This window comes from Anolis sagrei, chromosome 1, assembly GCF_037176765.1.
Source record: "Anolis sagrei isolate rAnoSag1 chromosome 1, rAnoSag1.mat, whole genome shotgun sequence".
Classification (NCBI taxonomy): domain Eukaryota; kingdom Metazoa; phylum Chordata; class Lepidosauria; order Squamata; family Dactyloidae; genus Anolis; species Anolis sagrei.
This window is the reverse complement of record NC_090021.1, coordinates 170,002,453-170,021,359: the sequence shown is the minus strand read 5'-3', so window position 1 is coordinate 170,021,359 and position 18,907 is coordinate 170,002,453. Positions and strand designations below refer to the sequence as shown.

General features: G+C 40.0%; 1 protein-coding gene across 21 annotated transcripts in view; it reads right to left on the bottom strand.

Annotated features, from left to right (window-relative positions):
* The window catches only part of MAP2 (microtubule associated protein 2), a 395,260-nt gene that overhangs the window by 37,674 nt on the left and 338,679 nt on the right, over window positions 1-18,907 (bottom strand). For 16 of the 21 annotated variants that reach the window (XM_067470260.1, XM_060782323.2, XM_067470268.1 and 13 more), the window contains 4 exons: window positions 15,102-18,860; window positions 14,659-14,865; window positions 12,734-12,868; window positions 3,555-3,616 (listed from right to left, as the gene is read on the bottom strand). In XM_067470260.1, coding sequence (XP_067326361.1) covers window positions 3,555-3,616; window positions 12,734-12,868; window positions 14,659-14,865; window positions 15,102-18,860 — 4,163 coding nt within the window. The remainder of the gene's footprint in view (window positions 1-3,554; window positions 3,617-12,733; window positions 12,869-14,658; window positions 14,866-15,101; window positions 18,861-18,907) is intronic. The other 5 variants (XM_060782392.2, XM_060782403.2, XM_060782432.2 and 2 more) reach the window with 1 other exon arrangement.

Here is an 18,907-nt window from a genome sequence, read left to right as displayed (position 1 = left end):
TAGAGAGAAGCCTGAGTTAGGAGGTAGTTGTCGAGGTCATGCTCAGTTATTATTGAACATAAAAATGACCCCCCCCCCAATTAAGAAATATTACATTTCTCTTACAATCTTGTAAATAGTGAACAGTGTACACTTTAAAAGAAAAAAGATCAACAACTGGGTACAATCCATCTCCACAGAGATACAGCCACTTCCAAATGCTTGGGGCCAGAAGAGTGTTGAATATTAGATTTTTGGGGTTTTTGAATACATTTGTTTACATACAAATGCATACTGGATATACGACCCAAGTCCAAACATGACACTAATTGATGCTTTATATTCATCTCATGCACATAGCCTGAGGGTACTTTTAAACAATATTTTTAATAATTTTGTGCATGAAACGAAGTGTGTGTACACCGGACCATCAGAAAACAAAGCTGTCATCATCATCATTACATTTTGGAAAAGTAATTCAGTAAGTTAATTGCATGTTGTGAAAGTGTTGTAGTTTCTCTAGTCTACGCCCAACGATGTTTCGTAAAACATGAATATTAAATTGTGGACTGCATTAGTTATTCTTGTCAGCCCATTTAAAGACTGAAATGATTAATGGCATGCCCAAGCTGGCTCTTGAACTAACATCTCTTACATTCTAGGTAAACCTATCCTAGGTTTCTTCATTGTGTGTAGATCTAGTGCTGAAAATCACTCTATCAGAGATCTGATAGAAATGGACCCAGCAAACTACAGTGGACCCTTGGTACCTACTATGGACTTGATTCAGGAACCTTCCCACCATCTCTGAGAATACCAAAATTCACAGATGCTCAAGTCGCATTATGTAGAATAGCCTAGTAAAATGGCATCCCTTTCCATAACATGGCAAAATTAAGCTGTGACATATATACATATATATATATATATATATATATATATATATATATATATAACATTTACAATATGTGGAAGTTTGAATCCATTAATACAAAATCTTTGGGAAACAGAGGTCTAATTGTAAAGGTCTAACTGTATCATCAAAATTTAATTTTGGCTGAGTTTCCTGGTGTGTAAGTATTATTTGAGACTACTGTTGATAACAACATGCAGTTATTGATCTCAGCAGTAATCTAGGTACTGGTAGCTACTTAGTGCTGAAGAAATGGTGCTCATTGCTCCAAAGAAACATTCATTGTAATTAAACTTACTGTGAGCCCAAAATGAACACCAGCATGATTACTGTTTATTTACACACTATACAACCTTTCACAAATTGGTCCTTCAGGATCCCTACCCTATTTACACAGATGGCAGAATGTCACACAAAAAACCTTATCACATTAGGAAATACTCCATTTCTGAGACTGTTTGAGAATGATTTCAAACGGGTCCCATCACATGAAGTTTGTCCCATCCCGTCAGTATTTCGTCAGAAACAGTCTGCGAAGTATCACAGAAACAGATTGTTTGCATACGGAATTCTAAGTGTTTTTTTGAAATACTACGGATCCTTACGTTGCTGAAGTGCTGTTTTTATATGTGATAGGAAAATCTGTATGCATCCCATCGACAATGACCTCACAACCTCTGAGGATGCCTGCCACAGAGGCAGGCAAAACATCAGGAGAGAATGCTTCTAGAACATGGCCATACAACCCGAAAAACCTACAACAACGCAATGTAAATAAATTCCAAAAAAGAAGCTATGTTTGTCTGTAACCGCAAGAATAAGTATTGGGCTGGCAAATGTATGAGCCCAGATAGGAAGAGGTTGGTTAGTGTTTACAATGCAGGATTAAGAGACGTATAAAGGGAAAACACCTGAGAGTAGGTATGAAGAAAACCATTTAAGGGACTAATAGCCCATTCCCCTTACTAAATCTAGAACTTGAATTCCTAATCTAGAACTTGAATTCATAATCTAGAGCTTGAATTCCTAATCTAGAACTTGAATTCCAGTGCAAATCTAGAACTTGAATTCCTGATATCAACAATGGCAACTATCAGATGACAATTTAGTGTTGTGATACAGCCCGCATCAGAAAGAGCTTCTGTAAGCTTGGCATCAAAGGTGTTAGCTGCTAGAAACGTCTCATTCCAGCTGCAGGTGAGAATTGATGTGAGGTACAAAACTAGAAACAGCTTCTCATTTGCAAAATGTATTGACCTCACCTGCATATGCTAACAGCATTCTTTCATACAGTCTAGAACAGTGGTTCTCAGCCTGTGGGTCCCCAGATGTTTTGGCCTTCAACTCCAAGAAATCCTAACAGCTGGTAAACTGACTGGGAATTCTGGGAGTTGTAGGCCAAAACATCTGGGGACCCACAGGCTGAGAACCACTGGTCTAGAAAGATATGAGCACGTATCAGTACAAATGAAATATATTCTGTCTATGAAATGTTCTTTACAAAAAGTGTAAATTTTGCACATAACTGAAAATACCCTTGGAAAACTATACAGCCAGGAAAAATTTAATTAAATACTTATTGCTTCCTTCGAGCATGGCACTAGAAAAAAATAGCATTCCCTAAACAGATGTAACAGTGGTTGCTGATTTAAAGTTGACTGAGAAACTCATTCCTGGAGTGCAGAGACTAGGATTAAATAATCTTTGAACCCTGTGTACTTCTTTTTTGGGGAAATCTTATTGTTAGTTCCAACTTTTTTTTTTTGTCATGTCAGGAGTGACTTGAGAAATTGCAAGTCGCTTCTGGTGTGAGAGAATTGGCCGTTTGCAAGGACATTGCCTGGGGACACCCAGATGTTTTGGTGTTTTATCATCCTTGTGGGAGGCTTCTCTCATGTTCCCGCATGAGGAGCTGAAGCTGACAGAGGAAGCTCATCCACGCTCTCCCTGGACTCGAACCTGCGACCTGTCGGTCTTCAGTCCTGCCAGCACAGGAGTTTAACCCACTGCATCACCAACTAGTTCCAACTAAAATAGGACCATTGAACCAGTGCAATTAAGCTATACTTTGATTCACCATTCAAATCTAATTCTATGTGTCTATTCCAGTTTTCACTAACTGATAATATTCAAGTTACTACCCCCACCATGTTAAAAGATAGAAACAAACTATTCAAAAACAGTGCTATCTTGTTTTGTTGTCATACATTTTTATATTGTTTTGTTTATTGGTTTTAGTTTGGTTGTTTATTGGTTATTGTTCATATTTGACATTGAATGTACACCATTCTTCTGTTGGAATCTTCCCCGAGTCTCCTAATAATAATAATAATAATAATAATTATTATTATTATTATTATTATTATTATTATTATTTAAATTTTGGTGTTTTTTTTTTAAGGGTTAGGATTGTACCAGATTGAGGGAACAAATAGATGCCTTAATAATGTCTTAATAATTTATCGGTTACTTTTCTTCTGTGTGACTGTTAGTGTGTTTTTACACCCTATGACTAATTTTGAAGAGGAGTGGAAAATGATTTGTTTAAAACTGGCAAACAAATTCTTCAAATTCATTTGCAGGAAAGGTGTTAAAACCACAGGAAGCACATAGAAAAAGTGAGCAAGTAGACATGAATAATGAAATAAACCATTTTACTCACTGAAAGTTTTTCCTTTGCTTGCTTAAACATCCCAGGAGTTTGATTTGTTTCACCAGCAGCGGCTAATGGATACAAAGAAAACAAGATGCTCATAAAGTTAATATCAGGGTTATCGTTAACATATCCCATTTAAATTGCCATGCAGTCTATTTTTAATAAAATAACTTTTTACTGACAATAATAGATTATAATGAAAAATGCAAGTAAGATGTAAGAAAATAATGCTCCTTAGTGTTCTCTGTTCTGGGGACTTGACAAGTGGCTTCATTTAGGAATCTTATCCAAGCAAAGTGCCATAGTATAATCTTGTCCCTTTTAGCAAGACTAGTGGTAGAGAGGAGTGATAAATTGATTAGGCACAAACTCGTATATGCAGTCTAATTGCCAGTCTCACTTAGAACAGACCTGTCATTCAATTGGTCTGTTCTTGTTGTGACTAATAAGTGTATTTAGGCCCACATTCTCTACATATACTTTTACAGAGGAGGACAGAACTGACATTGAAAGAAATCAATACAATGAATTGCTGTTATATGGCAATGTTTTTGAACAGAAGTCACTTTCACCGACACAAAGTGGTTATACACAGACACATTATCTGTGGGGTGATCCAGAGTGTCAAACTTCAAATAATACCCAGGATGGTTCTTACCACCAGTTTACAGGCCATTGAAGTGGTGGGAAGGAGTCTTGTTTAGTGGAGTTGAATTTAGTTCAGGACCAATGGAAAGTCTCCTTTAGCACCCCCCTCCTGTTTTCATTGTGGTGTCAACCACTGGGCACAAAATGCCAGGTTGTTATCGCTAGTTGCCTGGAGATATGTCATTTGGGATGCCAGAATGATGTCGGAGAAGAGAGGGTGAATGGTGTCATGGTCCCATTTCTATCTCCTTTCTTCAATTACCTTGGTGTCCCGGCCAACATCACTCCAAGTGAGAAGTAACAGCTACCAGCCATTTTGTGATCACCATGATGATGAGAACAGGAGATGGACAGTAAGTGCTATCCTATGTCCCCCAGCCGTCCGAGCGTGTGAACATAGGATGGCTACGTAAACAGTTGTGCCTGGTTCTGTCTGCTTACGTGGGCCCAATGTTGTGGTTTGTTCCAGATTCTTTGGTAACCCTGTTTCAAGGCTGCATTAACCTGAATTATTTCCATGTGTCAGTAGCCACCATGGAGTTGATTCATCCTCCTGCCTTTTGTCAATAGTCCATGTAGATGTCCCCACAGAGAGAAAGCTGCACCTAGAGCTATTGTAGTCTATGTCTTATCAGAAATGGACCTTATGCCTTTGTGGTGTTACAGCATCACATTTCTATCATTCTTTGAATTTGGTTTGCCCTTGACATGTTTTGGAAGAGAACAGACCATAGTACAGCCCAATGCAGGCATTCTGTATGAAGATGGAAAGAATGATGTTCACACCAAGGCTAAAAGCTCCACCCCTGTGTGTGCAAGTCTGCATTATCTCCAACCTTCCTGTGTTGACTGTGTTAACCCCTGGGTGGACCTCCTGTTTAAGTACATGGAGACTTCTATTGGTACTCAAGTGACCATGAGTAGAACGTCCTTCTAGAATGTCTTTATCAACAAGGGAAAGAGGTAAGGACTGAGAAGGAAGGCATGGCAAGGCCTGTGCCCTTTAGCAGGTTCAATGTACAATTATTATACTGATCAATGAGTGTTACAAATGAAATGCAAAGGAGCATGACTGCAATAGTAGGGTTTGTGAAGGTTGTACAATGACTAGCAGCTTTCAAAAGAAAGAAGGCTTCTTGGATCCCATTCATAAAAGTACCTCAGATTTGAGTTGAAAGAGCCATAATACAATTCCATTGACCCAAGAAATGTGACAATTTACCCAAGTTGCCCAGGTATCCATTGCTTTGTAACAAACAGATGTTGTTAATGGTATTATTTTTTAAATACAAAAACCTTAATTAAATAGCTTCCTATGTTAACTTGGTTTAAATTTTATGGTACAGACAAGAGAAAGGTTGGGGGGGGGGGGGTATGGTTCCACCTGTAGCCTGCTAGGTATGTCTGTGTATTTTATCTCCCATTAGTTTTCTGCTATTAACACATCATTTTTGAATCAGAATCAGATGGTCACCCATTGCTCCAACATGAGGCAGACTTTCTTGCTAACTTACCTGACAACATAACAATTCCTCCATCTGGACAATAAACCTGGATCATGACTTCACCCTGTCCTTTGGAGCTCAACTAACAGTTTAATCATGCAATACACATGTTTAATTCTGGGGCACACGCTTCTTCAAATGAAGAAGATAAACCTAAAACATGTTTGCCCCAGTTCATAGCCTAAGATGATGCTTCTGCTTGGCCTGCGATATGAAGGTTGTGATGTCACAAAGGAAGCAAGGTGTTAAATTTTCATCCAATCAAAGAGTGGTGTACAAACTAAGGCAATATTCAGCTAAAAGTGAGGTTTTGAAATGTTTGGCTTTCTTATCTCTTCCATATTGTGTAACAACAAACGTCAAGGAGACCTCATATTCAACATGTGTAGTAATTGTAGGTATGCTTGTAGATTGTGCTATTCTTAAAGCTAAACTCTATTATTATTGTCATTTGAAGGCTTGTATCACTCTTCGGCAGAAAAAGCAGTTGATTTTGTAAAACTGCAATCCCTAGTAAGGTGCTGTCAAACTGTATTCATTCTACAGTACAGATGCACTTGGGGTGTTTTTTTTCCCCTTGCATTTTCAGTTAAAAAGAGATGTTTTATTTATAGACTAACTGACGCTTAATGGAAAATCCACTGCATTCACTTGACATGGTAATCCTCCAGTTTGTAGTGTCCTCCTTTCTTCCATTCAAAAATAGATTGAAAGTTTTTAATGGCTGTGGACAGGCCTAATGTTACTATGGCTTTTGTATGTTCCACGAAGTCACGATGTACTTTTACATCCAAACTAGGTCTTGGAAATATAATGTAGAAAAATAGGACCTCATCAGACGAATGGGGGAAAGCAAGGGGAAATAGAGGAAACCATCCTCTTTCGTTTCCTTTCTGGAGTGGCCAGTCATCCCATGTCCTTACTACCTGTCTTTACTCGCTTGAAGTCAGATAACACCTGACTCCTGAAGATAGCTTTAGGGCTCTGTTTTTTGCGCTGCAGAAATGGAGCCCCACAGAGTCCCACTGGAAGTGCCCTTACGCCATGGGATGACTTTCGTAGGATTCCCATGGGGATCTGTTTCCGTAACACATTGAAACTGAACCCTAAATCTGTCTGATGAGGTCCATACTCATAGGATTGTAGCATGAATCACTGCCCACTCAAATGCCTTCTTCTCTGCCCCAGCACTCTTACAAGTTTATAACCAATGTTTTTAATTAATTGTCTTAATTGTAATTGTTTGATAATTGTTTTGTTTGGCATCTAATATTGCCGGTTTGTGAGCCACCCTAAGTCCCCACCCCACTGGGGTGAAAAGGAAGGGATATAAATGTTTGAAATAAATAAGGTGTTTGGTGGGGAAAAGGGAGAGGGACTTAGGGTGGCTGCTCCCATAATTCCCTCTCAAGAGAGACAGGAATGGCCCTATGCCTGCTTACCTTTCACTGCCATCAGGAATTTGGGGGATAAGGATGTACAGGTGACTGGGGCCGGTTCCAGACAGGCCTTTAAGAAACCCAACTGGGCGTAGCTTAAAGTCCACACACCTCCCCCCAAGACTCGCATTTTCCTGAGGGGGTGTCTAGATGCCCTGTCAGACCTTTGAGTGGGGTACCCAGGCACCAAATAAAACCCCTCCCCAAACTAGCCTTAAAAATTAGAAATAACTTACCTGGCCACCTTTATCCTGGTACCATAGTCCTCCTGGTGCATAGAAATGACGTTCCAGGAAAGGGGGGGGGGAGCGGCAAAGAGCAATTTTGGACCAAGAAAGTTCCAGGACCAGGGTAAGGGTGGCCAGGTAAGTTATTTTTATTTTAAAAAAATAGGTTTTATTGGGTTTGGGGGAGGGGTTACAGCTCTCTGGGCTTTCCGGACTGATTCATTCTGGAAAACCCAAGAGGGTTATGTGAACCGCCTCAGGTAAAAATCCACATTTTGGGCCCTGTGCGGATGGTCCCTGGGGATGCTGTGAGTGGGATTTTGGTGGTGGTGGGGGGTGTCTTGTTTTGAAATGTAATGTTAAATATATATTGATTATATTTGAACTTTTACACCCATGACACAAAATATTTTTTTAAAAAAAATATTCATATCTATATGTATTTGCCTTACTTTTATTAATGTTTAACACAATTAAATGGCTTCTGTCATCTGTACTTAGGACTTTGCAGTTCTGTACTTGCCACCCTACACAATACTACTCATCACAAGTTTTCTTGCTAGAAGCTTCTTTTCCTTAAAGAACTAAGAAACTTCAAAAGGGTGAACATGGAGTTTTGGACAGCTATCTAAAGAGGGAAATTCCTTAGCACATTTCATTTTCATTTTTCTTTAAACTTTTGAATTAACATTCACATATTAGTGAAAGGGCCACAAAGATGCTAAAACTAACAAGACCATGATTGTATGATTAGAAATTGTTAGCATGTGTTCCCTTCAGTAGCAGAAATGCATTAGAAATACGAGTCTGATTTAGAGTTGAAGCCTGAGTTCACCTAGCCACAAATAATCACATTTCCGCTAGTAAAGTCCTCCAATATCCGATAACTCTCTAAAGTATTTAGATTTATTGCTCTTCTCTATGGCAATTTACTCTGCAAGCAATTTATTATCTCTCACTTGAAAGTGTTTGCATTTTCGCATGCTTTGTGAGCACCTCTCTATGAGGAAAACAAAGAAATATGAGTGTATCATCATGAATACTGTCTTGTAGTCATTCCTCTAACATTAAATGTGTCTATCCTCTAATCTAGCTATTGCTAGTCAAACATATTTAAATTAACTGAGAGGGAATGGAAGGGGGATCAGGTGCATTTCTGCTTTGCATTATAATGGACTTGTCTGTACAATGATGTACAAGAGGGAAGAAGGAATTAATATTTATTTACCTATGATTTCACTCTTCTTCAAACTACATAATCAGAGGGAATGTTTAACTTGGAAGGAGGGGGGCTCTCTCCTCCACTTCTAGTGCAAGTTGGAAGGATAGACGTGGGGATATAAATAAAGGAATGTTCAGATATAGTCTTCCTGGAGAAATAGCTATTTTAGACTAGATCAAATTGGGTTTCACACATGTTTGGTTTCCCCTCTTCCCGTTCTATTACACTTTACTTCCTGTTCATAGGATGAAATGAAACAGAAGGACCTTTTTTCTTTTGCTAACTTAAGAGAGGTGATCTTATAAGTCAGCTCTGAATCCATATCTTGGTCCTTTAGAGCTGTAGCAAACTACTGGAAGCGAGAGCGAGCTTGTGCTCGAGCTTGCTCCGAAGCCCTGCCTTTTCCCCCCCGAGGCTGCTCTCTCTTTTGCTAGTGTGCCTGTTTTCCCTTGCTAGGGAAGCGATGCGAGTGTACTCTCGCAGTTGGCAGAATTCAACTGTGAGCGTACGCTCGCATCCCTGCCCTCTGCAATGGAAAACAGGCACGCTAGCAAGAGAGAGAGCAGCCTCGGGGGGGGGGGGAGGCGGGGCTTCGGAGCAAGCCCGAGCGCAAGCTTCCTGTAGTTTGCTGCGGCACGAGCGTATGCTCGCAACGCTGCCCTAGCAAAGGGAAATAGGCAGAGAAAGAGGTGGAGCATCGCTCGTGCTGGCTTAGTTTGCTCTCGCAAAATCCTAGTTTGCTACGGCTCTAAGTTTGTACATGGCTTTTAAGACAGCAAGTTTGGCCTGTGTGTATGAGATAGAAACCTGTTTGGGGAAGGCACAAATACACACTAAATTTTAGGAGATGACTCGAGATAATCACAGAGAATGTTTGATAAGAGGAAATGATTTGAATGCTGCAGTGTAAATCATGATGCTGTACTTTAAATCTGTCATACGATATATCTTGTCCCAAATTCTATACCACTCAGAATATAGCTCTTCCTACACACTGGGCAAGTCAAACTGTCACATCTCTTATTTTAGGAAGGTGTCACAGGCATTTTGCAAGGCTGCTAGAAAAAGAGCTTCTTCTACATGTATCTGGCACAAGGTTGCAACACACCCTAAGAAGGGATGGAGTAGATATAAAGTGGATGTTCTGTTGTTTATCTCTACAGTAATAAGATGAGATGTATTATTACATGACTATATATGATGAGCCCGAGAAATGCTGGATGTGTCTTTGAAGTGTGTAATATGTTTTGAGGATCAGATGGATTTCACCACTTGAGGGAGCATCCTTTCAACACATGAATTCAGCATTTTATATATTCTGATCCCCACCCACCTCTAAGTTTGGCATATAAGGGCTCTTCCACACAGCCATATAGCCCAAAATATCCAGGCAGATAATCCACAATACCTGCTTTGAACTGGGTTATCTGAGTTCACACTGCCATATAATCCAGTTCAATGTGGATTTTATACAGCTGTGTGGAAGGGGCCTAAGTGGGCAGTGATATTCATTTTAAGCGTGGAGAGTTCTGAGGTTTACTGCATCTACAAGGAAACATAAAAATGTCTGTTCAGACCACTTGACAACAAAGAAAAGGTTTTTAGAGTGGAACATCAAAAGTCAGCTCAGGGTCCTTCCACACAGGCCCTATATCTCAGGATCTGAACCCAAGTTTTCTGTTTATCCCAGAATATCTGGCAGTGTGGATTCATATAATCCAATTTAAAGCAGAAAACCTGGATTCAGGGATATGGGGCCTGTCTGGAAGGGCCCTCAGAAATATTTCCTTGCACTGATAGAACTGCTACCTGGACCAGAAATGACACCTTACTTAGCAGCAAAGGCAAGAATAGAAAATGTTCATGTGACAATCCTATATGGTCACCACTTACCTACTTCTTTGATTCATATTGATGGGACTTTGCTTATGATATATATGTTTCAATGCACAGTTAATTTAGTCTATGACTAGGATATCATGAGCAATCATTCCAATGTTGTTGTCTCTTATTCTTGCATGAATGGGAGAGATCTGACTGCACTGGGGCTGGATTTCACACCCAAGGCTTACAACAGCCATGGCACCTCCCCCAAGATTCTTTCATTAGTATGTGATCATTGTTCATTTTAAAGAGAAAGCTCAAGAAGAGCTTTCAAAAGGTTAACAGGCTGAGATTTTGCAATCATATTGTTTGCCAGGAACTGGATAGTGGAGCAGAGACAACTCTTGTGCCCCTGCCATCAATCTCTGCCACTCTGCTCAAGATCATGTAATCGGGTCTTTTCAGGTGGGATGGTTTCGAAGGAAAATGAGTCTTGCTGCAAATGTGATGTGAGGCGTTGCTCTTATTTGTCACTTAGATCCACCTTCCAATGTCTATGGTTTAATGCTCTACATGGGGGCAGGGGCGGGCACAGGGGTGGAGGTATTCAGCAATTTGTGGTGGTATGTGACTTGACCTAATTCCAGTCTGCATGTGGACCTACTAGTTCAGTGGTTCTCAACCTGTGGGTCCCCAGGTGTTTTGACCTACAACTCCCAGAAATCCCAGCCAGTTTACCACTTGTTAGGATTTCTGGGAGTTGAAAGCCAAAACATCTGGGGACCCACAGGTTGAGAAACACTGTACTAGTTTATGCTACACTATGCAGCCAGAGTGTCTCTCTGTGGGCCCTTCCAGACAGACTCAGAAATGTGGGGTCTGTCGCACTTTTATCGAAGGCATCCAAACAACGCCTCCGCTAAAAGTGAATTAATTTGGAATAAAGCAGGGTTTTCCCTGCTTTGTTCAGAATTAATTAGATACCTGGTAAGACCCAGACCTTAGTTAAGATCCAGGCCTTACCAGGTGTGGGCCCTGTGTGGATTGGGCCCGGGAACTCTGTCACACAATCCACGGGCCCAATCAGCACAGCCATCTCAGTTTTCCAGGTTCCAGGAGCCCAGAAAACTGAGGCGGTATCCACCCCCTCCCCCTAAAATAAGCCCTTAAAATGTAAAACATAGCCACCATTAAGGTTCTCCTACCCGCCCGGCCCCGTCTCCTGGCACATCATTTCTGTGTGCCAGGAGGGCTCTAGTAGTATCTTAATTGTGGCTGGATAAGTTGTTTTACATTTTAAGAGTTTATTTGGGGGGCTTCTGGGTATCTGGGTGCCACCCCGGTAGTTACTGGGATGGCATCCAGACACCCTGCACTGGGTTTGCAGGCCCCCGTGGGGACATACTTCGGCATAGGTTTTACCCTTGTCTGGAAGCACCCTATGTGCAAGTCTGTGAATTTGAATGCGAAAAGACAGAAGCAAATATATGTACCACTAGTATCCTCCAAAATTAAAATCTTCTCTTAGGAGTCAAACGGATTTGTACAGGCTCTGTTTTTTTGTGTGGATTGTATCTATTTATCACACTGTATTTTAACTAAAAATACTGCATATCTCAAAAATCTTATATGTTAAATGAAATCATAAATATACATGAACTTCCAGAATCCATCCTATATTTCACAGCTTCCTTGCTGCGAACAAAGATACGTTTTCAAGAAGATTATTTTAGCCAAGCATGTCCACTTGTCCTGATTGTTGAATTCTTCTCTTTTGACTTCATGGTAGAGCTCCATTTGCCCTTCAGGATTTGTGCCTTTTTGCTTTTTAAATACATAAAACAGTGATTGAGTTGAATAAACCAGTACACACAATAAAAATACAGGTTGGAATAATGTTAAAATGCGTCTTATTATTATGCATGAGAGGGAAAAAAAGAGAAATAGATAAAAAGAAAATGGTTTAAAGCCATTAGCACTTTCCTACCAGAAAAGAGCAAAAATAAAATTAAAAATAACCATAAAAAGCAAAATGGACAGGTTTCTACAACACCACTGTCAAACCACAAAGCCAAGAAACAACTACAGAACTTGGGAAATCCAAGCACGGCAAGCATACATGATCATGGTCTCTGTTAAAAAAAAAAATTAAAAAGAATGTCACCAAAAAAATATCATTCATGACAGTTGAAAAATTCTTAGAGGAAAAAAAAATCCAAACTAGAGCAGCCAATAGAGCAATGAGATTACAAATAATAACACCAATAGTAATGTCTATGTTTGCCAGCCACGTTGCATAAATTCAAGACAGCACAGTCACCTGTCTGCTTCCGCTTAACACAGGAGTGATGAGTTGGTCTAGTGTGTTTGATAGCAGGTTTTAAAATGATTTTCCTGGAGGGAGAGTGAGCCTGAACTTCAGCTTTTTTAGCAAGTTCAGCTTTCTTATATACAGCTATAGACAAAAACACAAGAGCACACAATCAGAAATAATTTTTTAAGGAATAGAAATAGAAATATATTTCAACACGACAAAATACTGACAATTGGTGCCAAGTCAGCTGTTCAATCAGAACTTGAATCTGCTGAGGTCCGGAGTTTCTTAGATGATGCTTAAAGCAGGAAGTACATCATATGATATCAAAGATCACCCACCACGTATATCCCTTCCATTCCAAATGCACATAGCCATGTCAGAATGGTGGGATAAAAGCCTCACATCAGTGTTACGCTGTCATGGGTTGGGAAAGTTTAACCATCTCTTAATTCATTTTCTGGAGTTCTCTGATAGTCTCAATGTTAGGTGACCTCTGGATACATATCAGGGAGTATAAACTGGTTTTTGTAAAAAAAAAAAGTTATTGTAGGTCAATCACAGATCTGCCTATTTTGGGACCAACTTTAGGTTGACCCCTGTGGTCCGATTCAGAATGTCAGCTATTGACCAGGGTTCAAATCCCTTTGAAGTCATTGAGAAGATTCTACCTTCCCTCTTATTTGGCCTTCTTATACAACAGAAGGAATCGTGAGACGATTTATGTGACAGATATGACAATTAATGAAATGGGAATATTATTAGGTCGCTATAGTGCTAAGAACATGAAATAAAGAATTATGAAATGATCTCCCAGGGAGGTTTACCTGGTGTCAACTTCGTCATCTTTTGGTCAGCAGGCAAATAATTTTCTCCTTTGGGGATCTGATTAATTAAATGTCCCAGGTTTGTTGTCATTCTTGTTCACTCCTATGCTGAAGTGACAATGTTTTGTGATATATACGAGGGGTGTTTTTTAAGTAAGGTCCGTTTTGTTGTAGTCATTAGTAGTTCGCACGCATACCGCAACGAGCGCATGCGTCGTGTACCGGCATGCCTCGGGAACAACTGTGCTCAGTTTCCGCTCTGTAGCTAACCTGTACGGTTCTGTTCTGTGCTTTAAAAATGTTTAAGACTATCAACTTGCCCGCCGCCGCATGTGAGGTTCGCTCAGTGATCCGGTTTTTGTCAGCAAGGAACCTGCCTGCTGCAGAAATTCATTGATAGATTTGTGAAGTGTATGGTGATACTGTTATGAGTGAAAGCAAAGTGTGTAAGTGGGTACGACAATTCAAAGATGGCCGTGACAACGTTACAATGATGACAACGATGTGAAAACGGCAGTGAACTCTTGGTTATCGGAGCAGGCGGCAAGTTTTTATGAAGAGGGTATTTTAAAATTGGTTCAGAGGTATGATAAGTGTTTGAACAAACTTAGCAACTATGTCGAAAAATAGAGTGAAGTATGTACTTCCTGAAAATAAATTTACTTTTTTGAAATAAACTTTCGTTGTGTACTTATGTTCAAACGGACCTTACTTTAAAAATACCCCTCGTATAAGGTTTTTAACACATAAACTATTGAAAATTGTTATTTTTCTCATTTGTTTTTGGTCACCCTTTTGGGTGCTGGAAGTTATTTACAAATCAAATGTTAAATAATGTGTATATGTGTTTTCACACTGACATTTCTGATTTCAGGTTACTTTGTCCTCGTAAGATGAAGATGGAGCACCAGGTATAATGTTGATATAGTCTATAAGAGAAAACCACCAGCATGCAGCTGGAACGATGGAAGTGGTATAATGAACTGCAAGTCTTGCTGTTGACACAAATGACTCTTTGTAATGTGTTAACAGTACTGCTAAAATACTATAGATGAACAACTCACAGTACGGCATTAAAGGAAAAAGAGTGAGTATTAAATGAACCTTTTTTCCTTCTCACTTCATCTCTGGAGACTGTGCTAGGTTCCTTTTTAGCTATTTTTCTTTCAGGAGTAGACATCCTGCCTCTCCCAGTTTTTAAGGCTTTCTCTTTTTTATGCTTATCGAGAGACGGTCTCCGCAATTCTCTCTCTGCCTTCTCCTCTTTAGGAACAGTCTCTAACTGTTCTGTCATGATGCTCCTATCATCATCTGTAGGATCAGAGTAAATTATAACAACAAGAACAACAATAAAAAGAGAATTAGTGAAAAAGTGAATTTTGTTTCAATTGGAGTTCATTTTTTTTTTTTAAAAAAAAGAAATCTGGCTTTTTCATATTGTCATTAATTTAAAAAAACATTCCTGAATGCACTAATATAAATTATCACTAATATATTATTAGGAAATTATTCAGGAAGCAAAAAAATGAAAAAAGGATAAGGCACACCTTGAGTATCCACCCATATGCTGTCAGTGTCGAGGATCGAGTCATCCATAGTTGTTTCGTCCTTATAATCATCATATGTCTCTGTTTTATAATCAGTTAAGGGGACTTCTTCCCTCTCAGGAGAACCAGGAGCTTCTAAAGATGTTTCTTTTTTCTCTTCTTCAATGTCAGCAACCACCTCCATGTCCACCTCCCCTTCAGGATGGATGCCTTCCTCTACAACATCAACCTCTTGGGTTTCAGCAAACCGTACACTATGGGAGCTGGCATCTCCCTCATCTACCGTTGTCTGGACTATTGTGATGAAGTCATCCTCAATTGTAACAACAGATTCTACTACTCCTTTGAGTTCAGGCACTTCCCCAGGGATAGCTTGACAGACCTCTGCTTCTTCTTCATCATGTTTTTCCAAGTCTCCTTCTGTGTATGGTTGCTTACTCTCTTCTTGTTCTGGTTCTTGTTCTTGCTTAATCTTTTCCTCTTGTCTAATATTTTCCTGTTCTCCTTCTTGCTTATCTTGTTTCTCATGTTTTTCTTCCAATTTACTCAGTTCATCCTGCTTCACTGTTATCTTAGTCTCCTCATGTTCTTCGGCTTCTTTAATGTCTTCCTTGAACTCTTGTGCTTGCTTAACCTCTTTATGTTCTTCTTCTTGTTTGATCTCTTTCTGTTGTTCTTTTTCTACATCTTTTTTGGCATATTCTAAATGATGATCTTCAGTTTTCATAGAGTCTACTAACGCCAGAGACACCTCTTGATCTGTTTTAGACTGTGGTATGTTCTCCATTTGAATTTCAGCTGCTTCTTCTGGAGTAGCTTTTGATGCCTCTGTTTCTACAACTTGTTGTTCTACTAGCACTTGTGACACAGTCTCTTCTTCTGAGAGAGATGGACTTTCTGGTTCTATTTTGCCAACATATGGCTTTGAAGTATCTCCAGATAAACCCTCTTGGGCTTGGTCATTATCTCCACTTGATTCATATGATTCTTCCTTATCTACTGCTTCTTGATGCACAAGATCAGGCTTAGCCCCTTTTTCTTTAAATTCAATTTCAGACAGTTTGGTAGCATCCTTAATAGGACATGGCTCTAATTTTGCACATACAATGGGTTCTTCAGGCAATACAGAGGGAATCTTGTCTTGATCCACTGTGCTTTGCCCTGAAACAGATTCATCTGCATGAACTCCTATCTTACTTTGATATTCCTGTTCAGCTTGCAGAGCAGCAGTATCCAGATCATGCTTTATAGCATTATAGTCAGGTTTACAAGAGATTTCTGGTGTGTCAGTCTTAGTGATATGAATGTCATCTTCCTCTTTCTGAGTTCTCAAAGACACTTTCTCTTCCACTCCAGCTAGACTTTTATCATCTATAGTTTCTAAAGTCAAATCAGGTTTTACTGTTGTGTGTTCAGCATCCTCAGAAGAATAGGCTTCTTTGGAATCAGTAGGTTCCTCACTTTTTTCTAGCACAGTGTCTAGTTTATCAATAGCTTTTCTCTCCTGTTCAAAGTCTTTGCCTAAAAGGACTGAGTCATTGGATGTCTCTTTTTCTTCTTTGGATCTCTCTGCAGCTGCCAACTTCACTTCTATCAGTGAGAGATCTGTAATGACACCTTTTCTAATTTTCTCATCAAAGGGACAGCTCTCTCCTGTCAAATTCTCACTGTCTTGGACTGGTGATGGCATTGGTACTGTGTATTTATTGAAAACACAGTAACCTAAATCTTCCAGTTGACTGTCAGCCTTCAGAGTCATGTGGTTTTCATCTTTCATAAGGTGCTGGGCTGCACTGCTGTCTTCTACCAGTCCCTCTGAAGGAATGGACTTGCTCTGTCCTCCCTCAGCTTCTGTGCTCACAGATGTCAATCTTGACCTTGTGCCAGCGAGGTCTAACATTTCAGGTAAGTCAGGAGCCATTACATTCCCATTTTTATAGTAATCTTTGGCCAGGAAGGGGGACTCACACGAAGGCTCCATCTGAATCTCTCCCTCTTCTTTCATTTTTGGCTCTTCAATTTTTTCTTCTTCTACTATTACTACTTCTTCTTCTTCCCTGCTGTCTGTTGGGAAGGTTGGTGTTTTTTCTACTGCTGGGGTGGTGACTGGCAAATAGTCATCCCCTTCATCTCCACTGGCATTATCTAGAATGTCTGAACCTAGCGGTGAAAGGTCATGTGTACGTCCAAAGTTAAACCCCAGTGCTATAGAGTCCAAGCAGGACATTGGTAAGTTAATTGACATACTCCTCTGCTCTATGGCAGATCTTCCACCAAGCCCCAAGCTCCGGCTTAGAGTTAGATCATCTTTATTTTTATTGTGAAGTTCTCTCTTATCCCCATAAACATTGGGGTCAATAGTGTATATTCTTTCTTTAGGTGAACTGGGTTCCCTGGGTTCATCTTCTGGGAAGCCCTGGGCAAGAGTACTGTATCCTATTTCATGAGTGGGTATACTGGGGAGTTGGTATGAGTCTGGCTGATATTCCTCAATATCTTTTTTAGAAACAAGGAAATCTTTATGGTAAGGGTCATAGGTCTGTTCTTTAGTGTCACTCAGTTCATAATAATCACTGCCATGCAGTAGTATGTCACTCTTGACAGCTTCATCTTTAAGGGCAGAAGTCTCAAAATAGGTAGACATTCCTGATTTGTCCTCTTCCATCTGCACTTTGTGAGTGTCAGACTCTCCAACAGAAAACTCCACATCTTTACCATTCTTTCCAGAATCTTTTCTGTGCAGAGTTTCATCACTTGGCTCAGTAGAGGGGCTCTCCATTTCAGACAATGCATGTCTATTTAAAGACTCTTCAACTTTTTCAGGGAATAATTCCTGACTGAATCTGCCAGCAAAAGTCTCCATGCTGTGTTTTCCCTCTTTTTCAGCTTCTTTTCCTATGACTCCTTTAGTGGGTTGGTCAGCATGAGCCACAAAACCTTGACCTTCTAATGCTCTGTGCTTTTGTCTACTGGAAGAGTATCCCTCTTCATCACTTTCATCCTCTGTCATATCTCTCTCTTCCTCCCAAAGAGGTACATTCTGCACACTGGTTTCTTCAGTAACTGGTTGTAAGGAAGGAATCATTGCTATTGCAAAGTCTTCTTCCTGTTTTTTCATTTTCTCTTTGTCCTGTTTATGATCTTTCGTAAGGTCTTTGGTAATTTCTGAAGCAGTTGATATGTGTATTCTTTTGTTACTATCTCCTGACCCAGATTTATGATGAGCACTTGGCAGAGTATCAGATGAAAAGATAGTTTTAACTGTGGATCTTGTGTCCATTGTTAATTCTGACAGTGAGGAAGAACCTATGCTTCCTGGAGAGGGAAAGTCATATTTTTTAAGATCGGCCTGCTTATCTTTAGACTCTGTGGGTAGTGCTTTGCTGGTAGATTTCTGGGATGTGGTGGCTGTTTCATCTGCTTGGTCTTCTTGGTGCCACTGTGTTGACAAATCTTTTTGCTCTTGATGTCGATCTGAGTCTCCTGTAGAATCAAAATCTGTTTTGACAGAACCCCTGAGTTCCTGCTTTTGTGGACTGGCATCCAAAGTCTGTTCAGGGAACGTAGGAGGAGTCTTCTCTTCTTCTTCGTCCTGTGATTCTGCTCTTTGTATAGATTCTGTTTTTGCTGGCTGTAGAACTAAGGCATCATGTAGGGATTGCTCACTAGTCTTACTTCCACTCTCTGAGTCCTTCACGCCTAATGGCTCAGCTGCGAAAAGGTCTGTCCCTTCCTGGACATGGATTTCCATCTTCGAGGCTGCAAATAAATCTGCAGTTGTTTGATGGGATTTTACAACAAATTAT